Source organism: Hevea brasiliensis, chromosome 10 (genome assembly GCF_030052815.1).
Source record: "Hevea brasiliensis isolate MT/VB/25A 57/8 chromosome 10, ASM3005281v1, whole genome shotgun sequence".
NCBI classification, from domain to species: domain Eukaryota; kingdom Viridiplantae; phylum Streptophyta; class Magnoliopsida; order Malpighiales; family Euphorbiaceae; genus Hevea; species Hevea brasiliensis.
In genome coordinates, this window is record NC_079502.1 from 7,490,908 (window position 1) to 7,512,169 (window position 21,262).

At 35.9% G+C, this 21,262-nt stretch overlaps 2 protein-coding genes across 5 annotated transcripts; one reads left to right on the forward strand and one right to left on the reverse strand.

The window, feature by feature from the left end:
* The first annotated feature begins 333 nt into the window (after positions 1–333).
* On the forward strand, positions 334–14,342 carry LOC110666038 (chromatin modification-related protein EAF1 B). 3 transcript variants are annotated; one of them, XM_021826374.2, is made up of 24 exons: positions 334–703; positions 925–1,037; positions 2,197–2,386; positions 2,528–2,582; positions 2,665–2,762; positions 2,872–4,312; positions 4,430–4,549; positions 4,724–4,993; positions 5,408–5,599; positions 5,823–5,903; positions 6,222–6,279; positions 6,362–6,885; positions 7,006–7,059; positions 8,558–8,615; positions 8,712–8,902; positions 8,992–9,045; positions 9,133–9,213; positions 9,459–9,596; positions 9,708–9,824; positions 10,308–10,405; positions 10,576–10,767; positions 10,879–11,251; positions 11,599–13,375; positions 13,902–14,342. In XM_021826374.2, exons 3-23 carry the CDS (start codon positions 2,244–2,246, stop codon positions 13,288–13,290), a joined length of 6,030 nt encoding a protein of 2,009 aa, XP_021682066.2. In that variant the 5' UTR covers positions 334–703; positions 925–1,037; positions 2,197–2,243; the 3' UTR covers positions 13,291–13,375; positions 13,902–14,342. The 3 variants fall into 3 exon arrangements, with proteins under 3 accessions (XP_021682066.2, XP_021682068.2, XP_021682067.2); XM_021826376.2 differs by having other exon boundaries at positions 4,724–4,990; XM_021826375.2 differs by lacking the exon at positions 925–1,037.
* A 1,305-nt stretch (positions 14,343–15,647) lies between these two features.
* LOC110666036 (trihelix transcription factor ENAP1-like) lies at positions 15,648–18,170 on the reverse strand. Of its 2 annotated transcripts, none has more exons than XM_021826373.2 (2): positions 17,065–18,170; positions 15,648–15,895 (listed from the first exon to the last, which is right to left on the reverse strand). In XM_021826373.2, exon 1 carries the CDS (start codon positions 17,967–17,969, stop codon positions 17,067–17,069), a length of 903 nt encoding a protein of 300 aa, XP_021682065.2. In that variant the 5' UTR covers positions 17,970–18,170; the 3' UTR covers positions 15,648–15,895; positions 17,065–17,066. The 2 variants fall into 2 exon arrangements, with proteins under 2 accessions (XP_021682065.2, XP_021682064.2); XM_021826372.2 differs by having other exon boundaries at positions 15,648–15,949.
* Positions 18,171–21,262: the final 3,092 nt, after the last annotated feature.

Here is a 21,262-nt window from a genome sequence, read left to right on the forward strand (position 1 = left end):
CACTTAAAATCACAATAAAAAAATATGAATAAAAATGATTGATTATTAAAAATAAGTCCAAAGAATTAAAAAAAACATTAAATATAATATTTTAACAAAGAAGTGAAGGGAAATAAATAAAAAACTAAGTAATATAATAAAAAAATTATTATTTAATCTTCATATTTTGGTAAAAATAATTACTTAGTTTGTATATTTTACTATTTAATTTTACTTTATTAATGATAAATTAAAAATAAAAAGCCCAAAATGAAGGAGAAAGGCCCTCTTCATCGTCGTCTTCTTCTTCTTCTTCTTCTTCTTCACGGAGAGAACCCAAGCCCATTAGTAGCTGAGAGAGAGAGAGGTCTCACTCTCGCATAGGCATAGTCCCCCCTTCGAAAACCAAACCTGAGAGGAAAAAAAAAAAGCACGCCAAAAAAAAAAAAAAAAACACCAGAGAGCGAGAAACAAAATTAGCAAAAAATTTAAAAGGAGAAAGGACCTTTTGGAGAGAACGTAGATGGAATTACAGAAGACTTCATTTCACGTTCTCATGGCTGACATTTGCACCGAAGCCTTTAATTCTAGGGTTAATTTCCCTCGTTTAGATTGAGCTATTTGTCACTACTCCAAAACCCTGGGAGAGATAAAGTGTTACAACAGGGGGACGCTTCTTAATTGTGTTTTTGCTGTTCCCTAGCTTCCCAATTCTGTAATTCAGGTGATTATTGCTCCAATTTTTGGGTTTATTTCCCTCTTCTTAGGAAACCCTAGAACTGGTGTGCAATGTTCAATTTGTGCAAATTCTGCTTTGATTCATTAAAATTAGGGTTTCTTCGCTTGGGGCAAGGGATTGCAATTTGTTTCTCTTGTGGTTTTGTTGCGCATTTTGCTCGAGTGCTCGTGGATTTTTGCTTTAAGTCGTATTTTTCACGTTAACAGGGGAATTAAATGCAGAAAACGGGTGATTGTGTCAGAGTTTGAAGGGACCACTTGGCGCTAAGCATTTTCTGTGCTCTTATTACTTGTGAGCATGTGCATGTTCATCTTGCCAAGTATGTTTGCTGGTTGTTATGCAATCATTAGTTACAACTTTCCTGGGATTTTTTTGGGTGCATGCTTAGTTTTCAACTGATATTTATGCCCATAATTTTTTTGTTAATATTTCAAAACTTAAAATGGTAGAACAACATTTATCCTTAAAATATGGTTTTGGTGCTTAAGGCATTGCTTGTTATGCAAACTTGCTATTTTTTATGATGTTTGCAACGGATATGGCATACTAACCTAGCTGCATGATTCCTCATGAGCACTATTTGGTAAGGTCAATTACAAATTGATGTTTGGGTTTATGAAATGAATGGGAACTACACTACAGTTGGTGGTGTACCCTAGAAAAGAGAAAGTGAACAAAATACTTAAGTGTGGACAAGGTTTTAAGAGGTAAAAGGCTTATAATTTGTATGCCATTGATGACATTGTTGAACTTTGATGTCTGCATGCTTTATTTATTTAGTTTTTACATTCTCTCTCTCTCTCTCTCTCTCTCTCTCTCTCTCTCTCTCTCCCAAAGATAAATTTGTATTCTAATTTTTTTTGGTTAAGAAAATTTTTACTTCTGTCTTTGTGTGTGTGTGTGAGTGAGTGTAATTTACCTTGTTGAATAACATATTGATTTACAAAACAACTGATTCTGTAATTAGACTTGTTTAGGCATTTGGCACTTGTAGGCTTGGATGTTAAGGAGTTGCTATATAGTTCCTGATCTTATTGTTTGCAGCTTGAGGCATAGTTGCAGAAATGCTAATATGTTTACAGTTTGCTTGTCCAAGGCAAATCCTTTTAGGTTCTATGTTCTGTCCTGAAATAACCATTTTTTTAAAGCTGCTTCGTAATTTGAATACCCTATTACTTTCAGATATTAGTAGTTCATATTGTGCCAAATGGTGAACAAGGCATGCCCATGTTCTTATATGTTTGTGTAGCTTAGCGATGCTCATTTAATTATAGTAGAATACTAGAATGCTCATTTAGTCAGTGTGGCTGTTTTCTGTTTGAATCTGTTCAATTTTTCACTTGAATGGTAGATTTATCCATCATGCTATGAGGCTTACTACATTTTCAACTTGCTGACCTGAAAATGCTTTTCCATATTGGTATTGATTTTCTTTATTCTAATATTTCTTTCTGACATTTGTTTGAGAGATTTGATAGGTTTCTGAATCAGTAGGAGGGGAAAGCTTGTAGCTACTGAGGTAGGAATGCATGGATGTGGTTCAGGATCTGCTTTCCTAGTAAATGCTGAGGTCGATTCCATGGGAGGGGTTGTTGAAGGCGGAGTTGGAATTGGTATCAAGACCTCTCCGCGCCGAGCAGCAATTGAGAGAGCTCAGGCAGAGCTCAGGTCATGCTAACATGCTCTTCTTCCTCTTTTTTTTTTTTTTTTTTTTTGTGTCTCGTAATTTTATATTCTGTTCTCAGTGATTTAGCATTTCTGATCTTATTATTTTCTGGATAAGTAAGATAAATTATTCAATTTTAACAGACAGGAGTATGATGTTCGTGAGGAGAGGAGAAGAGAGCTAGAATTTCTTGAGAAAGTATGGCAACTCAATCTTTCTCTTAGTATTTCCATTCCCTTTTTGCAATTGATATTTTCTTTGAACATTTCCTTACCTGCAGGGTGGCAACCCATTAGACTTTAAATTTGGGAGTGCAGCTTCAGTTAGTGTCCAGTCTACTTCTCTCACTGATCATCACACAGAACATTTTGTGACTAGGTATATTCTTTTTCCTTTTCTGTCTCATGATGTTACTATTAAGCAATATATATAATTAGGCAACTGGTGCTGCACCTTATATTTCACTTTTCCATTGTTGTAATTACAGTGAAGCAAAAGGTAGTTTTGCGCTGACTGCATCACCTCCCGGGGACTCTGTGGAAAGTAGTGGCAGACCCGGGGCTCCCACAGTTTGCGAACCCAATAGTGCTGATAATTTTGATGGTGAAAATGAAATTCTTGAAGGTGAAAGAAAACATAAACATCCCAGTAGGAGGAGTAATGTTGCTGCATCAGAACAGTCTTCCCAGATGGAAGGGACTCAAAATGCCAAGGAATCAGAAGATTCTGCTATTGTTCGCCCATATGCTAGAAGGAACAGGTCCAGACCTAATCGTGACGGTGCTCGATCAAGCTCAACTGATGTAGTTCAGAGTTCTGGTGGTTATGGATCTTTTTTCAAGGTTCATGGGGGTTTGAGGGATGTGAAGGGGTCGATATCTGGAACGATCAATCAGAAGGACCAGATTACTCCCGTTTTTCACCCCCAGTCTGCCACTTCAAATGGTGATGTGACTTCTCAGATAGAGATTACAAATACCCAGTCAAATATGGAGCTGGATGGTGCTGTAGCTCGGGAAGCAACAACCAGCCTGTCTAAAGGTAGCATCCTTGGTGATAGGTTGGATGTCTCTGAGACAAACATCTCAAAGCATAATCAACATGATCAACCATCACAAGTTGATACTCAGAAAATACCCATCAACATGGCTTCTGGAGAGTGCAACAATGTTAGAGGAAAGGAAGAGGTAATTTCAGCTGCACCTGAATATCCACCTGTTGCAGCTGCAGCAAAAACAGAGAATGAAAATGGTTCTTCTCAGTTAAATGGTTTCGGTGACATGAAAGGAGATGGCAATGAAGGTCAAAATGGCAATGGTGGAATAGGAACTAAGGGATTGGATTCAGAATCCTCCTCCACTCAAAACATCCAATGCGTGGATGTGCATAATGAAAGTGATTTTTGTATTAATGGAAGGAACGATGATATTAATGGGATGCCTTTAAAACTAACATCAGAATCTGAAGGAATGCAAAATTCAGTGGCTGGTGAAATGGGAAATAAAAAGAATGAAATCAAGGCTATGGACAGCAGTGCAGTCATCAAGAATGATAACAATTTTTTGAATCAAAATAACCTTGGTAATGGCTGTGTTGTTGAATTTGATGAAGAAATACAGGGAAGTTCTGACTTGCAAAAGGATTTGAAATGTCCTTCTAACCTTGTGGGAGTGGAGCAGAATGACATTGCTGCATCTGAAGCTGATAAAAAATTATGTAATGTGTTGGGTGATGATGCAAATCTTAACAAAGAAATCATCTGCCCTGGTGGAGCTCAGGGATCTGTGGATATATCTATCAAAGAATTACCTGAATCTACTTTGTCAGAGAAAAATTGTTCTGCTGCTCCTGATCCTTCTGGTAGTCATTTGATAGTTGTTGACAAAGCTCATGAGGATTCTGTCTTGGAAGAGGCACAAATTATAGAGGTTGGTTCTTTATATTCTTAACAATCCTTGCTTTTAACTTGTTAAACATTGCAGGAATTCTATTTCCTTGTTCATGAAGCTTTAAATATCTGTTATAACTTGTAATGTGGTAAACAGGCTAAACGTAAGAGGATTGCTGAGTTATCTGTTGGAATTGTACCCTTGGAGAGCCACCGAAAATCTCACTGGGATTTTGTGCTTGAAGAAATGATGTGGTTGGCAAATGATTTTGCACAGGTCTGACTCTGTTGATAAATGTTACAGTTAAAAATTTCTTGTGCTCATTGTTACTCATTCTCTTCGAAACCTTTTTCTTCCATTCTGGGAGAGTTATCTTGTTCTCTTTACCTAGGATCTGTATTCAACTTCATCTCTCGTTAATTTTCTCAGTTGTTTGCTATTTGCTTGTAGGAGCGTCTATGGAAAATGACTGCTGCTGCTCAAATATGTCGCCGCGTTGCTTTTACCTCTCGGTTGAGAGTTGAAGAACAGAATCAACAATGGAAGCTTAAAAAAGTTGCTTATTCTCTGGCAAAGGCTGTCATGCAGTTCTGGCATTCAACAGAGATGGTTCTAAAGAAGGATAGCCAAAGTGTTAATTTGGCAAACTGCAAGCAGGATTCAAGGAGGTTTGATGGGAATGAATTTTCCAAGGACAAGTTCACAGAACTTGATAAGGTGGTACTTTGTTACCTCATTGAGCGATTGATAATCATTTTTTTCATATGTACCCACCTACTAGCTGTCCTTTTTAATTTTTTTTCTTCCTTCCTGTTTCAGTGCTATAGTATCATTATTTATGATAACAATAATAATGATCTTTTAATTTTCAAATTTGTTTTTTCTCGAACCTTTTAATTGAAGTATGAAGATAGTTTTCTAATGTGCAGAGGAGGCATTTATTAATATGTTGAACTTATCTAAATTTGGTTTATGTTTGATTTGGGATTTCTCTTGGTTGAACAACATCTTGTGAATGTGCTTTAAGATCCATAGTTGAGTTTGTAAGTGCATTATGATCCAGAAGTGGGTTGGGTTTTAAGCTTCTGTGTAACAAATTATTGACTTTGCTTTTGATCTTTTGGTTATGAATAGGAGGCATGCAAAGAGTTAGAGATACAAAATCCTGGAAAGAATTTTGCATGTCCGATTCAGGGATATGCTATAAGATTTTTGAAATGTAACAGCTCTGTGGTTCCTTCTCTTCAAGCAGAAGCACCAGCAACACCTGATAGAATAGCCGATTCAGGCAATATTGGAACTTCATGGGAAGATCACCTGACAGAAGTATGGGCTTGCCTTATATATTCTCCTTATAACATTAATTTTAATTGTTAAAGTTAGTGTCTGCTATCCCATTATCTTCTTTTAGATGCATGTGGTTCAGTTGCTGTTTGCTATACCTTGTAGTTGTTGATCTCTGATGATACTGTATGATTTGCTTTAGCATACATATAAACTTGGTTTCTCATAACTCGTTCATCATGCATTGAACTTATTTATTTGGCAGGAAAGCCTATTCTATGCAGTCCCGTCCGGTGCAATGGCAACCTACAGAATCTCTATCGAATCTCATTTGGTACAGTGTGAGGTAAATAAATAACTTCAATGTTATTTTTATTATGCTTTCATTTGCTTTTCCCTTGTTATAAAGACAATTTATGCGAATTAGAAGAAAAGTATATTGAAGATATTTTTATTGCTCAGCTAAATGCCTTTACATTTGCGTTGGTGAACCCACATTTTTCTGCCATTCCGGGAGATATGTTGTTGGTTTATGAGAAAATGGAACTGGCATTAATTATGGACCAAACTGTTTATAAATTCTCCAATCTTCAGTTCTTTCCTTTTCGTTTCCTTATTTTATTGTTCATTCTTGTTCATTGAAGTGATTTTGTTCTCCTTTCAGAAGACTGGCAGTAGCATGCAAGAGGAAGTTGATACATCGATGTATGATGCTGCTACAGGTAATGTTAAAGCTATTTTATTTTTAAATATGAATTGCTTCTTAAATACTCGTGTTTTTTACAAGTTCATTATCAACTTCAGAGTTTGGATATCATGAGAGTGCATATGATGAGGAGGAAGGAGAAACAAGTACATATTATTTGCAAGGAGTTTTTGAAGGTAGCAAGGCAACAAAACATGACCAAAAGAAAAGGAAAAACTCTATGAAGTCTTCTGAAAGATCATATGAATTGGGACCTGATTTGCCATATGGATACTGCACAACTGGGTCTCAACAAAATACTTTGATGGGAAAAAGGCCTGCCAATAATCTTCATGTTGGTCCAATTCCAACAAAACGTGTCCGCTCTGCTGCTTCTAGGCAGAGGTTTACAAGTCCCTTTAGCGCTGGAGTTGGTGGGGGTCTGCAGACTCTAGCAAAGACAGATGCTTCAAGTGGAGATACTAGTTCTTTTCAGGATGACCAGAGTACCTTGCATGGCGGATCCCAAATCCAGAAGAGTGTGGAGGTTGAGTCAATTGGGGACTTTGAAAAGCAGTTACCATATGACTGTGCTGAGACATCAATGAAACCAAAGAAGAAGAAGAAGATTAAGCATTATGTGGTATGTGTGGAGATTCTTATATTTCAAGAGATACTGTGAACTTATTCCTAGTGAAGTAATGAATTTTTCTGTACGTTTTATTTCTGAACTGCTGGTTGAGTTGCATGTTTTGGGTTGCAGGGTCCCACTTATGAGCAGGTTTGGCATCTGGATTCCACTGTTCATAATGAACAGGTGATTAAGTTCCTCTCTCTCTCTCTCTCTCTCTCTCTCTCTCATATTTAAGCTATTTGAACTTTTATTTGTTTGTTCTCTTTTAAATGATTGATGTCTTGTGAACTTCTAGAGAAAATCAGAAAAATAAGATGAGCTTCAAGTAATATTTAAAAATTCTTTTCACAGTTTATTTATTAAAAACAAATGTGTTCTCAGTATGTTAGATGACTTTCTTGGGTTGTTCTCTCTCTCTCTCTCTCTCTCTCTCTCTCTCTCTCTCTATATATATATATATATATATAGAACTGCTCTCAAACAAAGTTGAATGGCGAAAAAGAATTCATATAGTTGACTCTAATTCGTTTGGGATTAAGGCTTAGTTGTTGTTGTGTTTGTAGTGAAAAAGTTCAAAAGCCTTTGGTTTTCATCTATTAATCATATATTTATGAAGATTGATTTGATATGTTTTGGTAGAATGATTCCTTGAAAATTTTGACCTTGATCTTTTGCTTATTTAGAAGGTGTATTTTTAATATTTATATTGTTTCTTGTGAGGTATCTTATGCAGTTAGGTATAATGGATGGCCAAATATTTTTGATATGTTAAGTTTAAAAGTTGTAAGAATTTCTATATGTAGGAAGAGAGTGAAAGAATGTGTATTTTGGTTGATACATATTAAAGTGTTCATTGTTGCTTGCGAGGATAGCAAATGACTCACAATATAACTTTTCTTGTTGGGACCCATGCTATTAGCTTTTTAATGAAATTTAGTTTAAAGAAAAAAGAGATAATTCATTATTGGTAGGAGGCATCGTAGAGAACCTTGGGGTAGAACCTTTCTTGTTGGAACCCTTGCTATAAGCTTTTTAATGAAATTAGTCTAAAGAAAGAAGCGATAATCATTAATGATGGGAAGCATTGCAGAGAACCTTGTGGTGATTTGAGAAAATGATTATTATTCATTCAAGGATTGGCTACTATTAGATTGTGATTTGTGAGAATTTTTGGGTTAGAAATACATTTAATAGGTCAAGTCTTCTTTTTATTTAATTTCGGGGAGTGTAAAATTTACCAATAGACCCCTTGCTTGAGAGAAGTCACATAATTAATATGCAGTTGCTAGTTAAATCATGCACTCAGTCCACAGTTGATGGTATAGATTAGTAGTTTGAGGCTGGTGAGCTGTAAAGAAGTAAGCTTTTTTTTTTTTTGTTATTGTGAAGGGCAGGGGAGTTTTTATTTTGAAAGGAGCAAAAGGGGTGAGTAACCTAGTTTACTGCTACATTTCCTCCCTTAGTAGTTGAGGTGAACATTGTTGTAACAAAGTCATCTATTCATTTTTTTCCATGCATCTTTACTGTATTTATTCATCTGGTAGATGCAGCTTTTTATATATATATATATATATATATATATATATATGTATGTATGTTCCCTTGTGTATTTTCCAAGTTCCTGTGTTTCCAAAATTGTCTAAAAGTAGTTTATTTTTTGATGGTGGTTTTCTACTTGCAGAGGGATAATTCCAAGAAGAGATTGGATAGTCATCATTTTGACTCTAATGGTGCTAGTGGTAAGGTCCTTTCTCATTTCATATTAGTTGAGATGTTATTTAACAGATATGCGCGGCGTTTTAAGTTCTTACATTTTCAAATGTTTTCTTTTTAAGGTTTATTATATGGGCAACATACTGCGAAGAAGCCAAAGATACTTAAGCAATCACTAGATGGTGCTTTTGACAATATGGCTCCAATGAGTGGTTCGATTCCTTCTCCCGCTGCTTCCCAAATGAGTAATATGCCCAAAATCATAAAATTTATTACTGGCCGTGACAGGGGTAGAAAACCCAAATCACTGAAGGTAAACTTTGATGTGGTTATGGCTATGTGTTCTCAACTTTTCAATTTTTCTAGGTGCCTTATTCTGGTTTGAACATCTCACCTCTGCAGGCGCCTGCCGGGCAGCCAGGTTCTCGAAGTCCATGGTCACTTTTTGAAGACCAGGTTGGTTTACTTTGGGTATCTTTGTAGTATCTGTTATTCTGTGGTCATCAAAATTGTGGTTACCTAATGATATGTTTGTTGACTCAGGCACTTGTTGTCCTTGCACATGATATGGGTCCTAATTGGGAGCTTGTAAGTGATGCCATTAACAGCGCCCTTCAATTTAAGGTAAATTGTGTGCCTTCAAATTTCTTTCGCACTTGCATTCTTGGGATAAATTTCAGTTTCAGGTCATTATAGATGACAGTATATATCATTTTCTTGTTGCTGCAAAATTAGTTAATTCTCATTCTCTTACGCAAACAGTCTTTTTTCTTCTAGATATTCAAGCAAATTTTCTCTGTTTTTATAATATATATATATATATATATATATATGTATTTTTTTTTCCATTGGTTCTTCAACATGTCCAGTGTATATTCCGCAAGCCAAAAGAGTGCAAAGAACGTCACAAAATTTTAATGGATAAGGGTGCTGGTGATGGGGCTGATAGTGCTGATGATTCAGGGTCTTCTCAATCTTATCCATCAACTTTGCCTGGCATCCCGAAGGCAAGATCTTGACAGACAGTTTCTCCTCTCATTAGTAAACAACATTTATTTATTTGTTTATGTAAGACATGTTTCCTGCTTTGCTGATTTATATTGGTGGATTACATGCAGGGCAGTGCCAGACAGTTATTTCAACGTTTGCAAGGGCCAATGGAGGAGGATACTCTCAAGTCTCATTTTGAAAAGATTATTATGATTGGGAAGAAGTACCTTTACAGGAGGAGTCAGGTTTGTCTATGATCCAAAGTGTGTATGTGTGAGAAGATCAATATCATGTTGCTTGTTCATTGATACCTACACTAATACTTCTGTTCCAACATAAAATCCAATTGCGCTTTATTTTTTATTTTTTATTTTTTTTCATAGCCATATAGTAGCTTGTTATTATTTGTCACCTCAATTTTTAAATGATGACAACTCTTGACACATTTTCTTCATATTTATCCCATGGTTTTTAGATTGCAAGGGCTTAATGTAAAGTGATCTGATCTAATATACAAATATTTTATCATTTGTCACGTGGTAACAGTATAATGTTAAAAAACTTAGATAAAGCATATGAAAACAGTAAAATATGTTCGAGTGTTGTTTATGTGCCCTAAACAGATGCTTGAACGTTTGAAATTGTTCAATGCTTGCTTTGTTTCTGCTTACCTTCATTTTACAAAATTTTTTCTTGACTATGATTTTGGGTTTGTCTTTATCGTGAAGAATGATAACCAGGATCCTAAACAAATAGTACCAGTTCACAGTTCTCATGTTAATGCCCTTGAACAAGTACCCACAAACAAAAATGGAGGTGTTTTGACGTAAGTGTTCTTGCTCTGTCACATATTTATTGCCTGGGCTCCTATGTATTATACTTACCGGTGTTTATTTATCTTGACAAGTTTCCTATTCCTGTTTATATTTCTTGTCATGTGTATGAGTGCTCATCTCATGCAAGCAATTGCATTATTATTTTGTTGTATGGATGTAGGCCCCTTGATATCTGTGATGCATCAAGCCCAGATATTCTTCCCATTCATGCTAGTGGTTTATCCACGCCAAATCAAGGTGCTGTAGGATCAATGCTTCCTATTTCTGGGACAAACTCTTCTCTGCAAGTACCTCCTGGTGTGGTTCTTGGCAATAACTCGTCACAACCTGGGCCACTTAATGCTCCCATCAGGTGGTATTGCTTGACGTTGCTATTATGTGTGTATCAGTGTTTTAAGTAGTACTCTTGTCATGAAATTCTAATTCTCTATACTTGGATGTGGTGTCATTATACTCTTTTCAGGGATGGTAGGTACAGTGTTCCAAGAACATCTTTACCAGTTGATGAGCAGCAGAAAATGCAACATTATAATCAAATGCTATCTAACAGAAGTTTGCAGCAGTCTAACTTACCTGTTTCTGGGGCTCTTTCTGGAGCTGATCGTCGTATTCTTCAGGGTGGAAATCCTGTGGGCATGATGTCTGGGATGAACAGAAGCATGCCACTGTCTAGGCCAGGCTTTCAGGGAGTGGCCTCATCATCGATGATGAATTCCACTAGTATGCTTTCCTCAGGTGTGGCTGGGATGCCAAGCCCTGTAAGTATGCAATCTGGAAGTAGTTCTGGTCAAGGGAATTCAATGATGAGATCTCGTGAGGCTTTGCACCTGATGCGGGTAAGTTCTTTCATATATACATGTTTGCTTGTCTGTGAAGTTTGTTGAGTGTGCCTGTTTTGTGTTATCCTATGTCCTGACCTACAATGATGGCTGCCACAATTTTATGATCTTTTTTCATTTTAATTATGATTTGATTTCCCTTGTTATAATTTCTAGGTCTTAGAATATTAATGTGGGTATACAAGGTAGCTTAGTGGTATTGCCCTCTCTTTTCTATCGAAATTCATCAATGAATATTCCTGATGGTTTTTGTGCTCTCATGCTATAATTTCCGTACTTATTCTGTTTCGTAATAGTGCATCAGTGCTTTAATATTATGTGACAAAAGCATTTACTTTTGTCAGACTGGCCATAACTCAGAGCATCAAAGACAAATTATGTCTCCTGAACTTCAGATGCAAGGAAACAGCCAAGGGATTCCTGCTTTTAGTGGGTTGACTTCTACTTTTGCTAATCAGACGACCCAATCGGCTGTGCAGGCGTATCCTGGCCATCCCCAGCAGCAGCATCAAATGCCTCCACAACAATCTCATGTGATTAGCAATCCTCATCTTCAGGGTGCCAATCATGCTACAGGACAGCAGCAAGCATATGCAATCCGTTTTGCTAAAGAAAGGCAAATGCAGCAGCGGCTTCTGCAGCAACAGCAGTTTGCTTCATCTGGTGCCTTGATGACACATGTCCAACCTCAGCCCCAACTCCCCATGTCTTCATCTATGCAAAACGGTTCCCAGGTTCAGCCACAAACTTCATCACAACCAGTATCACTTCCCTCATTAACACCTTCTTCTCCTATGACTCCCATATCAGTACAGCAGCAGCAGAAACATGCCTTGCCACATCACGGGATCAGTCGGAACTCTCAAACTGTTGCCAGTGGGTTGACCAATCAGATGGGGAAACAAAGACCACGGCAGCCACAGCAACAACAGCAGTTTCAACAGTCTGGCCGGATCCATCCTCAGCAGCGACAACACTCACAATCTCCCCAGCAGGCTAAACTTTTGAAGGGAATGGGAAGAGGGAATGTGGTGGTGCATCAGAACCTTCCCACTGATCATTCTCATTTGAATGGCCTATCCGTGCCTTCAGGAAATCAAAGTGCAGAGAAAGGAGAAAACATCATGCACTTGATGCAAGGTCAAGGCTTATATTCAGGTACTGGCTTGAGTTCAATACAACCATCTAAACCATCGGTTGCTTCTCAATCCTCGAACCAGTCTCAGCCGCAGCAAAAGCTATTTTCTGGCTCAGCGCCACCTTCATCGAAGCAACTGCAGCAGATGCCTTCTGATTCTGATAATAACTCTCAAGGTCATGTTCCATCAGTAACTGGTCATGCACTTTCTGCTGCACATCAAGCTCTTCCAGCAGGCATTATTGCTTCCAACCATCAGCATATGCAGCCACAGTCACAAACACACCAGAAGCAGACTGGTCAAGCTAAACCAACAGTTCAAAGAATGCTTCAACAGAGCCGTCTGTTGAATTCTGATCTGCCAACCAAGTCGCAAACTGATCAGAGTCCTAAAGAACAGCAGGCGGCAAGCAATGTTTCACAGATGGGCAAAAGTACAACCACATCAATTTCTCAGGCCTGTAATGATCCAGCTAATGTGGTTGTTTCTTCTTCTGTTGTTTCTCAGTGGAAACCATCTGAGCCCTCATGTGATTCTGTTGTGACAAATCCAGCCTCTCAAGTGGGTTCTATTGGGAGCCCACCTCTTACAAATTCAGCTGGAAGTGAGGCAGTGGCATCTGTCAACCAGGGTTTAGGCCAGAGGCAGTTATCAGCAGGCTTGCCCCAACATGGGAGTGCTGGAGCACAGTGGCAGCAGCAGCCACAGTTATCACAATCAAGACTGCAGCAACCATCACAACCACCCTCTTCTCAACAACTGTTTCAGGTACAAGAGCTGCAGCGGCAGCAGGAACAGCAGTCACCTCGGCAACAGTACTCTCAGCAGCAAACACAGCATCTTCAATCAGCACAAGGAAATATTTATATCAGGTCTCCCAATTCTCAGCTGGAATGAAGCAATCTAACAGATTGAGCTGTTCCTGAACCAGCTGGTGCTGCTAAGACTTGGGTTTGCATGCCCTTATAGCAGCAATGTACAGGTATTCGTCTCCCCTCGACCCCCAAAAAGAATTAAGCTCAAGTTAACCAATCAGATGAGTTGGGTTTTATTATTAAGCAAAATTCTATTATTAGCTCTGATGGTTCTTTAAACTACTTGGCATCTTATAAAATTGTTCATATGTTGCTGACACTGTAAGCTCTTGTTTTTTTGTGAGAGTGAATGTCTTTTGTTTATCAGTCTCTTTTGGTGCTCCCTAACTGAAGTCAATTATTCTAGAACTTTCATATTCTTTTGGTTTTGTTCTTTCAAATGAGATCAAATTTTTAGTTTCTTCTAGGCAATTTGGAATTGGTTTTAACAAGCATTCAGGAGATTGCTGGTCTTCTGACTAACTTTTTTTTTTTTTGGTAGCTTTCTTGAAGTACATTTATATTGACTTCTTTATAGGCTTTTTTGTTTTTGTTTTTTTTGTTTTTTTGTTTTTTTTTTTTTTTTTCTGGGAATCTCAAATGGTTTTACTTGGTAAAATGGAGTAGTCTAATGATGCTGTGGTTTTCACGCAGATGAGGCTGACTACTAACAAGGGCATTGCAAAAGGGAAAGAGGTGGTGATTGTTATTTGCAGATTTTGTTAAAATTTACTGAAGAGATGTCTACGGGCCAAATTTTTTTTCCCTTTTATCTTTTTTTTTTTTTTTATCAAAATTTGGGGAAATCATGTAAATTACCACTTGTCTAGAGCTTTTGGAAGATGGAGACGGATATAGGTATGTGTACAGGGTCTCATCTCTCCAGTTCTTTTTTACTTTTCCCCGCCAATGGCCTGGTTTCCGTGCTCATGTGCAGAGGGGCCTGTTTCTTTTTTGCGCCCCATTAGGTTAGTGCATGTGTTTGTTACAGTTGCAGATGACGTTGGTAGTGATCATTGTTATGGGCAAAAGCCTCCTGAAATTTTGTGAATACAAGATCTCTGATGCACACACTAGTCCTTGTTAGTGCGATTATTTCTCACTGCCTTCGGATTTTGATTTCTACTGTCAATCTCACCTAAAATATGCAGAAATTGCAACAAGCCTTGATGGCTGAGTATATAATATATTAACAACTGAACATGCAGTTGATTTGGTTATTAGAAGTTTTTAGCATATTTTACCCAATTTGTAATTCAGCACTGCATATTGCATGATGTAATGGATAATGAAGTATGGGTAATTCCATGGATGGAAATGCCCAGCTTATAGATGATACTTGGTCATTGTGGGGCAATTTTTGTACACAAGTATGCAGTTGAAAACTGGAAAATGATCATGTGATTTAAAATTTCTATAAGTATATCTTGGTGAAACAGGGTTGATAAGCTGATGTTGATTTGTTGTCTCGAGGGTGGATTTAAATGGGCTGGGTTAAGCTGGGCTTGGGCCTAGAGCTATTCTCAAGTTCAGCTCAAATTAATTTTGTTGAGCTCAATAAATTGAGCTGAGTTGAGGTAAGTTTAATATATTTATAATTTTATTTATTTATCTATTAAATATGATTTATAAATTTATTTGCCTCTGTTAAAATATTTTAATTTGAAACATTTTAAAATAAATATAATTTATATTAGAAAAATGTTCTTAATAATATAATTTAGTATTACAAGAATTTAATCAGGATATGATATAAATACAAATGGTATTGACTTATTCAATCCATATTAAATTTGAGCTAAAAATTATTAGTCAAACTTAGCAATAGTCTAAGCTCATAAAAAGCCCTACCTTGCACCTTAGATAGAAACTCTTGATAATCTGGTTTCTTTCTGTCTCCATGGATTGAAAATGAGCTAAAACACTTCTTATGTGACGAGATATCTTTAAAAAATAACAAAATATCATTTATGTACATGAGATTTATATAGATGAGAGTATTGTGAAGAATTTACTCAAATATTCTCACTATGGCTTTTTGGAAGAGAGATAGGGCTGCTTCTGTCTCCATGGATTGGAATTGAGCTAAAAGCCTTTATGCGACGAGATGTCTTTAGAAGATAACAAAATATCATTTATGTGGATGAGAGTACCATAAAGAATTGACTATGGCTTTGAAAGAGAGATGGGGATACTTTAAGCCCTGAGCAACTCATGTCCACTTCATGTTTTATGTAGAGATCATCTAAACTTCATGGTTCTGACTTATGGCTTAAACATTTCTCATTTCATTAATCACTTTTTACTTGCCTTAATTTTCATTGTATGAAAAAAAAAAATTCCTATAATTAGTTTCATGACTCAGCTAGGAGCAGATCTTTTATAGGCACTATGTTAATGTATGTAAGTAGAGGATTACCATTAAATTTCACTGAAATCATTTTTGTGCACATGTGCATTCTGGCACAGAAGAACAAGACAGCACCAGTTGCATTTGATTGATGTATTCAAATCAATTTCATCCAAGTGGCAACCAACACATCATGCTCAAAAAATTTAAGAGCTTCTAATCTTTTTCAATCAGCTTCCTGTATCAGTAAATTTCAACCAAAAGCCTCTGAAGCAGAAATTAAAGCTGCTTGCCATATCTGCACAAAATCTTAACTCCTTGCCTTTAGAATGCACAACTTGTATCCCTAGACCTAATCGGAAAATATAAACAATAAAAATTATTGCCCTTCACCTGTGCTAAGGTGGTATCATTGTATCATCGTGGAGCAGACAAACAATGTAAGTTTGAATAGTCTAGCCTGAAAATGTTGACAACTATTTCTAGCACTCACTGATTGGACTTGCACTGCATCTACTTAGACAAACAAAATGTTATAACAAGCAAATGGTAGGGAATCGACCAAACATTGTATTGGAATGGGTTTCAGGCTAGAAAACCTAAGTACCTAAATTGCTAAGAAAAACTGGTAAATGTTAACGTTACCTTAATCCTGGGGTACCGTCAAAGTAGATGAATATAACGCTTACATTTTTTAAACTCCAAAAGTAGCATGGGCAGGGCATGATCTAAAAGAGAAGAGTTGCAACAATGTTTTTTGGCAGAGTTTTCAAGATTAGGAGTAAAATCTATTTAATCACAAGGAAAATTAGCTGAAGAACATGAGGCAGAAGACATTGATATTTTGATATAGGTAACAATGGAAACTGCCCGTCTCAAAGGAAATGCATTAGAGCTATTTTATCAGAGCTTCACTGCAAACGATTTCTTTAAACATGTAAAGATGGTATGCAGGTGTCTGCCAAAGAGCAGATAATTTTTTGACAAAATTACTGGAAGATCATCTAGTTCTATCTATGCAACTAGAAGAAGAGAATAAAGAACAAGAAGACAAATTCTAACACATAAACACACACTCATACACAAACTACTTTGAAAATCTATAGCCTATATTGCAGTGATTGTCAGCAAAGTAAAATGCCAGTTGAGGCATTAAAGTTAGTTCTAAGCATTGGTCATGCTGTTGCTGCCTGTAGTTAGATTTCAGTGTAATTTTTTCAAATCAATAGCAAACAAAACATATTTAACCGATAATAAGTGAACCAGAGAACTACTCCATTGCATATTCTGATCGAATCAAATCATTCAAAAAAGTTGTTGGTAATAACCCTTCTGAGTTTCAACTATACAGAATATTGATTTATAGAGCTAATGCAAAGTTATCATAGTTAAAGAACTCTATCCTAATATAACAAGAGCAAAAGCAAAAAATTGGTAGCTCAAAAATTGTAAGGAAAAGAACTGAACCTTCAAAATTCTTGATCCATCTCCAAGTCGTGTTGTGAACCAAAAGCTGCTGAAATCATAGAAACAATCTTCCTCTGTGAATCTAAAATCATCTCCATCCGCTTATTCTCCATCTCCATTCTCCACTTCTCAGTCTCCTTCGTCATCTTCATCTTTTTACTCTCCATCCCTACTATTCTCTCAGCAAACACCCTTATTTCCTCTGCCAATCCCAATTCCACCCCTTCCCTTCTCTCTCCTTCTTCTTCATCATCATTCTCCTCTACCATTTCCTCTCTCTTCCTCTGATTCATGGCCTCTCGCAAATACCCAGAATCACTCCCTGCAAACCGATTGACAATGGTGGGCTTTCGCAGTATACAATTAATACTTCGCGACTTACTTCTATGCCCATAATCATCCTCTTCTTCGTCCTGGCCTTGTTCCACCTCCGCTTCATCCTCATTGTCTTCATCTTCATTAACAGTATCATTAGGACGTACAAGAGCCAAGGTGCGTGCAGAGATAGGCACTGGACCCCGTTCCAACGATTCCATGAGGTCAAAGTACTGCCAGGAACACACGCCGGTGAGGGAAATACGCCGTCTCTCCTCGCGGAAGCGTTTCCGTAGCTTCTCCATCTTGTGGCGGCACTGAATGACGGTTTTGGCTGGGTGGTTGTGGTCACAGCCACAGCGAGCGGCGACGGTTACAGCCACCTCTTCCCACTGGCTGGCCTTAAGCTGCCCTTGTTTTAAAGAGTACCACTTTTCCTGATAAGATTGGATTAGGTGGACTGTTTCTTGGTGGGTCCAGGGGACTGGATGCGATTTCTTGGTGGAGAGGGATCTGGAGTTTGGGGGTGGTGACTGTGATGGTGGCTCTGATGAAGGTGAAGGAGAGGGAGATGGAGATGCTGTGGACATAGTGGAAATGAGGATAGGTTTTTGTGAGTGAAGGAATGTGGTTTTTGTTGCTTGGGTTGAGTGGTGATAACGGCGGCGGCGGTGGCCAACGTGGCGGTGGTTGTTACTCGGTGGAAGGTGTGCCAGCTACGCTTGCTCCCGTGGGGTGAGGGGAAGGCTGTAGGTTTAAGTGGACACAAAGCCGGCAACAATTCTAAGCCACCCGAGTTGGAATATTTTATATTTGGGCCTTTGCATTATGATACGAAGGCCTTTTACAATCTCCAACTGCTTAACATGGAGCAGCAAAAACCGAGTTATTTTAGCACTTCAAAAATAATTCTATTTAAATTTAAATTTATTAATATTTTTAAAATTTAAATATGTTTTAAATTTAATTAAAATATATTTTTAATTATTTCAATCCATCTTAAATTTGATTATCATTTCGAAAAAATACCTAAAATCAATTAATTTTATATATTTTAATTAATAATCTGTATAAAAATTATTAAAAAATAATTCATATTTAAAAATATAATAATTTTATAAAATATTTAAATTTTATTTTATTTAAAATATAAAATATAAAAATTTATAAATATTATTATAAAAATATATATTTTATATTTAATTAAATATTTATATAAATATGTTCGAGTAATTGATACCTAATATTTAAAACCTGAAACCCGACATAGGTATTATTTTTCGTGCCTATTCTAAACTCGATTATATACTATCTAAATTCGTCCTACTATAATTCATTTGAGTTGGGTGGCTACAAAAATCTAACCCTTTGTTATCTCTAATTTTCACTCATTCATGATACTCTAATTTAGGGTATAAAACAATAAGAGTATTTTAGCTTTAATTTATACCAAAAACTTCAAATATTTAATTTAAGTAATATAAAACCATTCTATGACCTTTACTAGTTAGTTTATAGATTATTTATGATAACATAACATTTATCAATAAGAAAAATTATAGTTTCATAAATTGATAATTTCAATTAAATAGGTTCTTGGTTACTGAAATATCGATTTGTGCAATTTGAATCGTTAGGGTTGTGGATAGAGAGAGAACAAAATTAAAATTTTCTTGATAAGTGTCAAATTAACAGAAAGAATATAATATTTAATTTAACAAATGTTACATTAGCAAAAATAACATAGAAACTGGCCGTTGAATATCATAGGATATTTTGTGTTACTTAAATGAAAAATTAGTGATTTTGCATTACAAATTGAAGTTTATGTACCATACTTTACATGTTCATAATTTGAAGTACTATCTATATAATTTACCTGAAGTTAGAGTGCTATAATAATGCAATACCTAAATTTTATTTTATAACGTAAAAACTTTTAATTTTAATTTAATGCATATAAAAATAGCTCTAACTTATAATTAGTAAAAAAGGGACAAATTTCATTTATGACCGTCTCTATGTAATTTTTAGGGGGATGCGATTCTGATTTCGATTTAGGGTCTATTTAGAAATTGGAATTAAATCAAAATTTTAGTTTGGTTTTTTAATATTTCAATTTTGGTTCAATTCTCGATTCTTTAATTCTGGTTCGAATTGATATAGTTTCAATTTAATTCATAGTTTTTGAAATAATTTTATACAATTATTTTTATAAAAAATTATATTTGAAATAGCATTTAAATTTTAACATTAGTTATTAGCATATAATATATTCTCTAATATATGTTTTAACATTTCTTAATTATATAACTTTTAACTATAAAATATTTATATAATTTAAAATTAAATATATTATATAATATAAGATTTCTTAAAATGTGTAATAATGTGAAGCCACAAATTGAATTTATAATATAAAATCTATCAACTTTAATTTTTTATAAAAAAAATGCTTCGTTCTTACCTTTAAAAGTTAGTTGACTTGGCAATTCAACATGGTAGGATCACATTATCTCTCCACTCTCGCTCTCCCACATGTATTCCATTGAGATTAGTAAGCAAGTGTCAAATCAATTAGAAAAATGCGCACACCCGAAATCCCTAGTTACCTTGGTCTTCAAATTGCATGTAGGAATCAACTTATGAAATAGGAGTGGGACTTGGAGTTGTAGTTAGAGAAGGGAAGGTGCTTTTACAAGTTCAGGAGCTTTCGTACGAATTGAAAACACTAAACCTTACTTTTTAATTTGCAATCCAAAGTAATTTTTATATGGAATTGATGGAAAAGGAAGGCATCCATGAGGTGTAGTGATGTTGGGGAGGTGTGTAGGGTTAGGAGTTTGAGCTGTAAGGTGAAAGGAGCAATGGAGGATGGAGTCGTTGTGGAAGTGTGGAAGGTGGCAGGCTGGAAGCACTAAGTTGTTAGAGTTGAACGGCTTGGCAAGAGGGGTTGAATGAAGTTGAGGACAACAAGAGGTGGTGGAGTCGATAGAAGCAGAGGAAGGCAATGTGTGTTAGTTGAGGGAAAGGGGATGGGTTTGATGTTGAAAAGGGCAAATGACATCAATGTGGATGGTGGCACAGAGGACTTTAATTGGGATTGTGGCTTATCCAAAAGCTAAACCTTCCGAATTCACTGTAGGTATTGGCTGGGTTAGGTTGAAGGAGAGAGAGGGAATATAAAGTAAGCAAGAGAAAGTGATGAGAACACATAGAACGAGTTTAGAAGGAGAGAGAATAGATATATGAGAGATTTTTTCCCCCTCCTATAAGTGCCGTATCATCATAATAAAAATGTGATTCTATTCTATTATGTCAACTTGTAACCTAGAAATAAGTTTTTAAAAGTAAGAAGTATTTTATTATGAAAAAAAAAAAAAGAAAAAGTTGGATAAGTTTTATATTATAAATTAAAGTTAAAGTACTAATCTGTATATGTTTTAAAATTAAGATAATATGAGTAAAATTAATTAATTTATTAATCAAAAAATTAATTATTACGAGTTAGAAATACTTTTATTTTATGTGGATTAAATTAAAGTTGAAAGATTTTTTATTATAAATTGAAGTTTTATTATGTTGTTATCGCGTCTTAAACTTTGATATCAATACTAAAAATAACCTGTAATAAACCACTTAGACACTACTCAAATTTCATTATTTATAAAATAAAAAATATATAAATTTGAGTCAAGTTTAATCTGAATAACTTATACAATATAACTTATAATTCACTTGAGATTAGGTGAGACTTATATAGGAATGTTGTAAGCAAACAAATATCGAAGGCTCTGTAGCAAGAAAACGATTGATGGATGACAAAGACAAAGAAGCCAAGCCACGCCGCGCGTAGAAACTAGAATGAGTGGGATTTAAGGCT

Excerpts from the sequence above, each read along its gene's own strand:
- LOC110666038 (XM_021826374.2), top strand. The coding sequence starts at position 2,244 with ATGCATGGATGTGGTTCAGGATCTGCTTTCCTAGTAAATGCTGAGGTC. Across the intron at positions 2,763-2,871 it reads ACAGAACATTTTGTGACTAG|TGAAGCAAAAGGTAGTTTTG; the intron begins GTATATTCTTTT and ends TTGTAATTACAG. Across the intron at positions 10,768-10,878 it reads CCACTTAATGCTCCCATCAG|GGATGGTAGGTACAGTGTTC; the intron begins GTGGTATTGCTT and ends TACTCTTTTCAG.
- LOC110666036 (XM_021826373.2), bottom strand. The coding sequence starts at position 17,969 with ATGTCCACAGCATCTCCATCTCCCTCTCCTTCACCTTCATCAGAGCCA.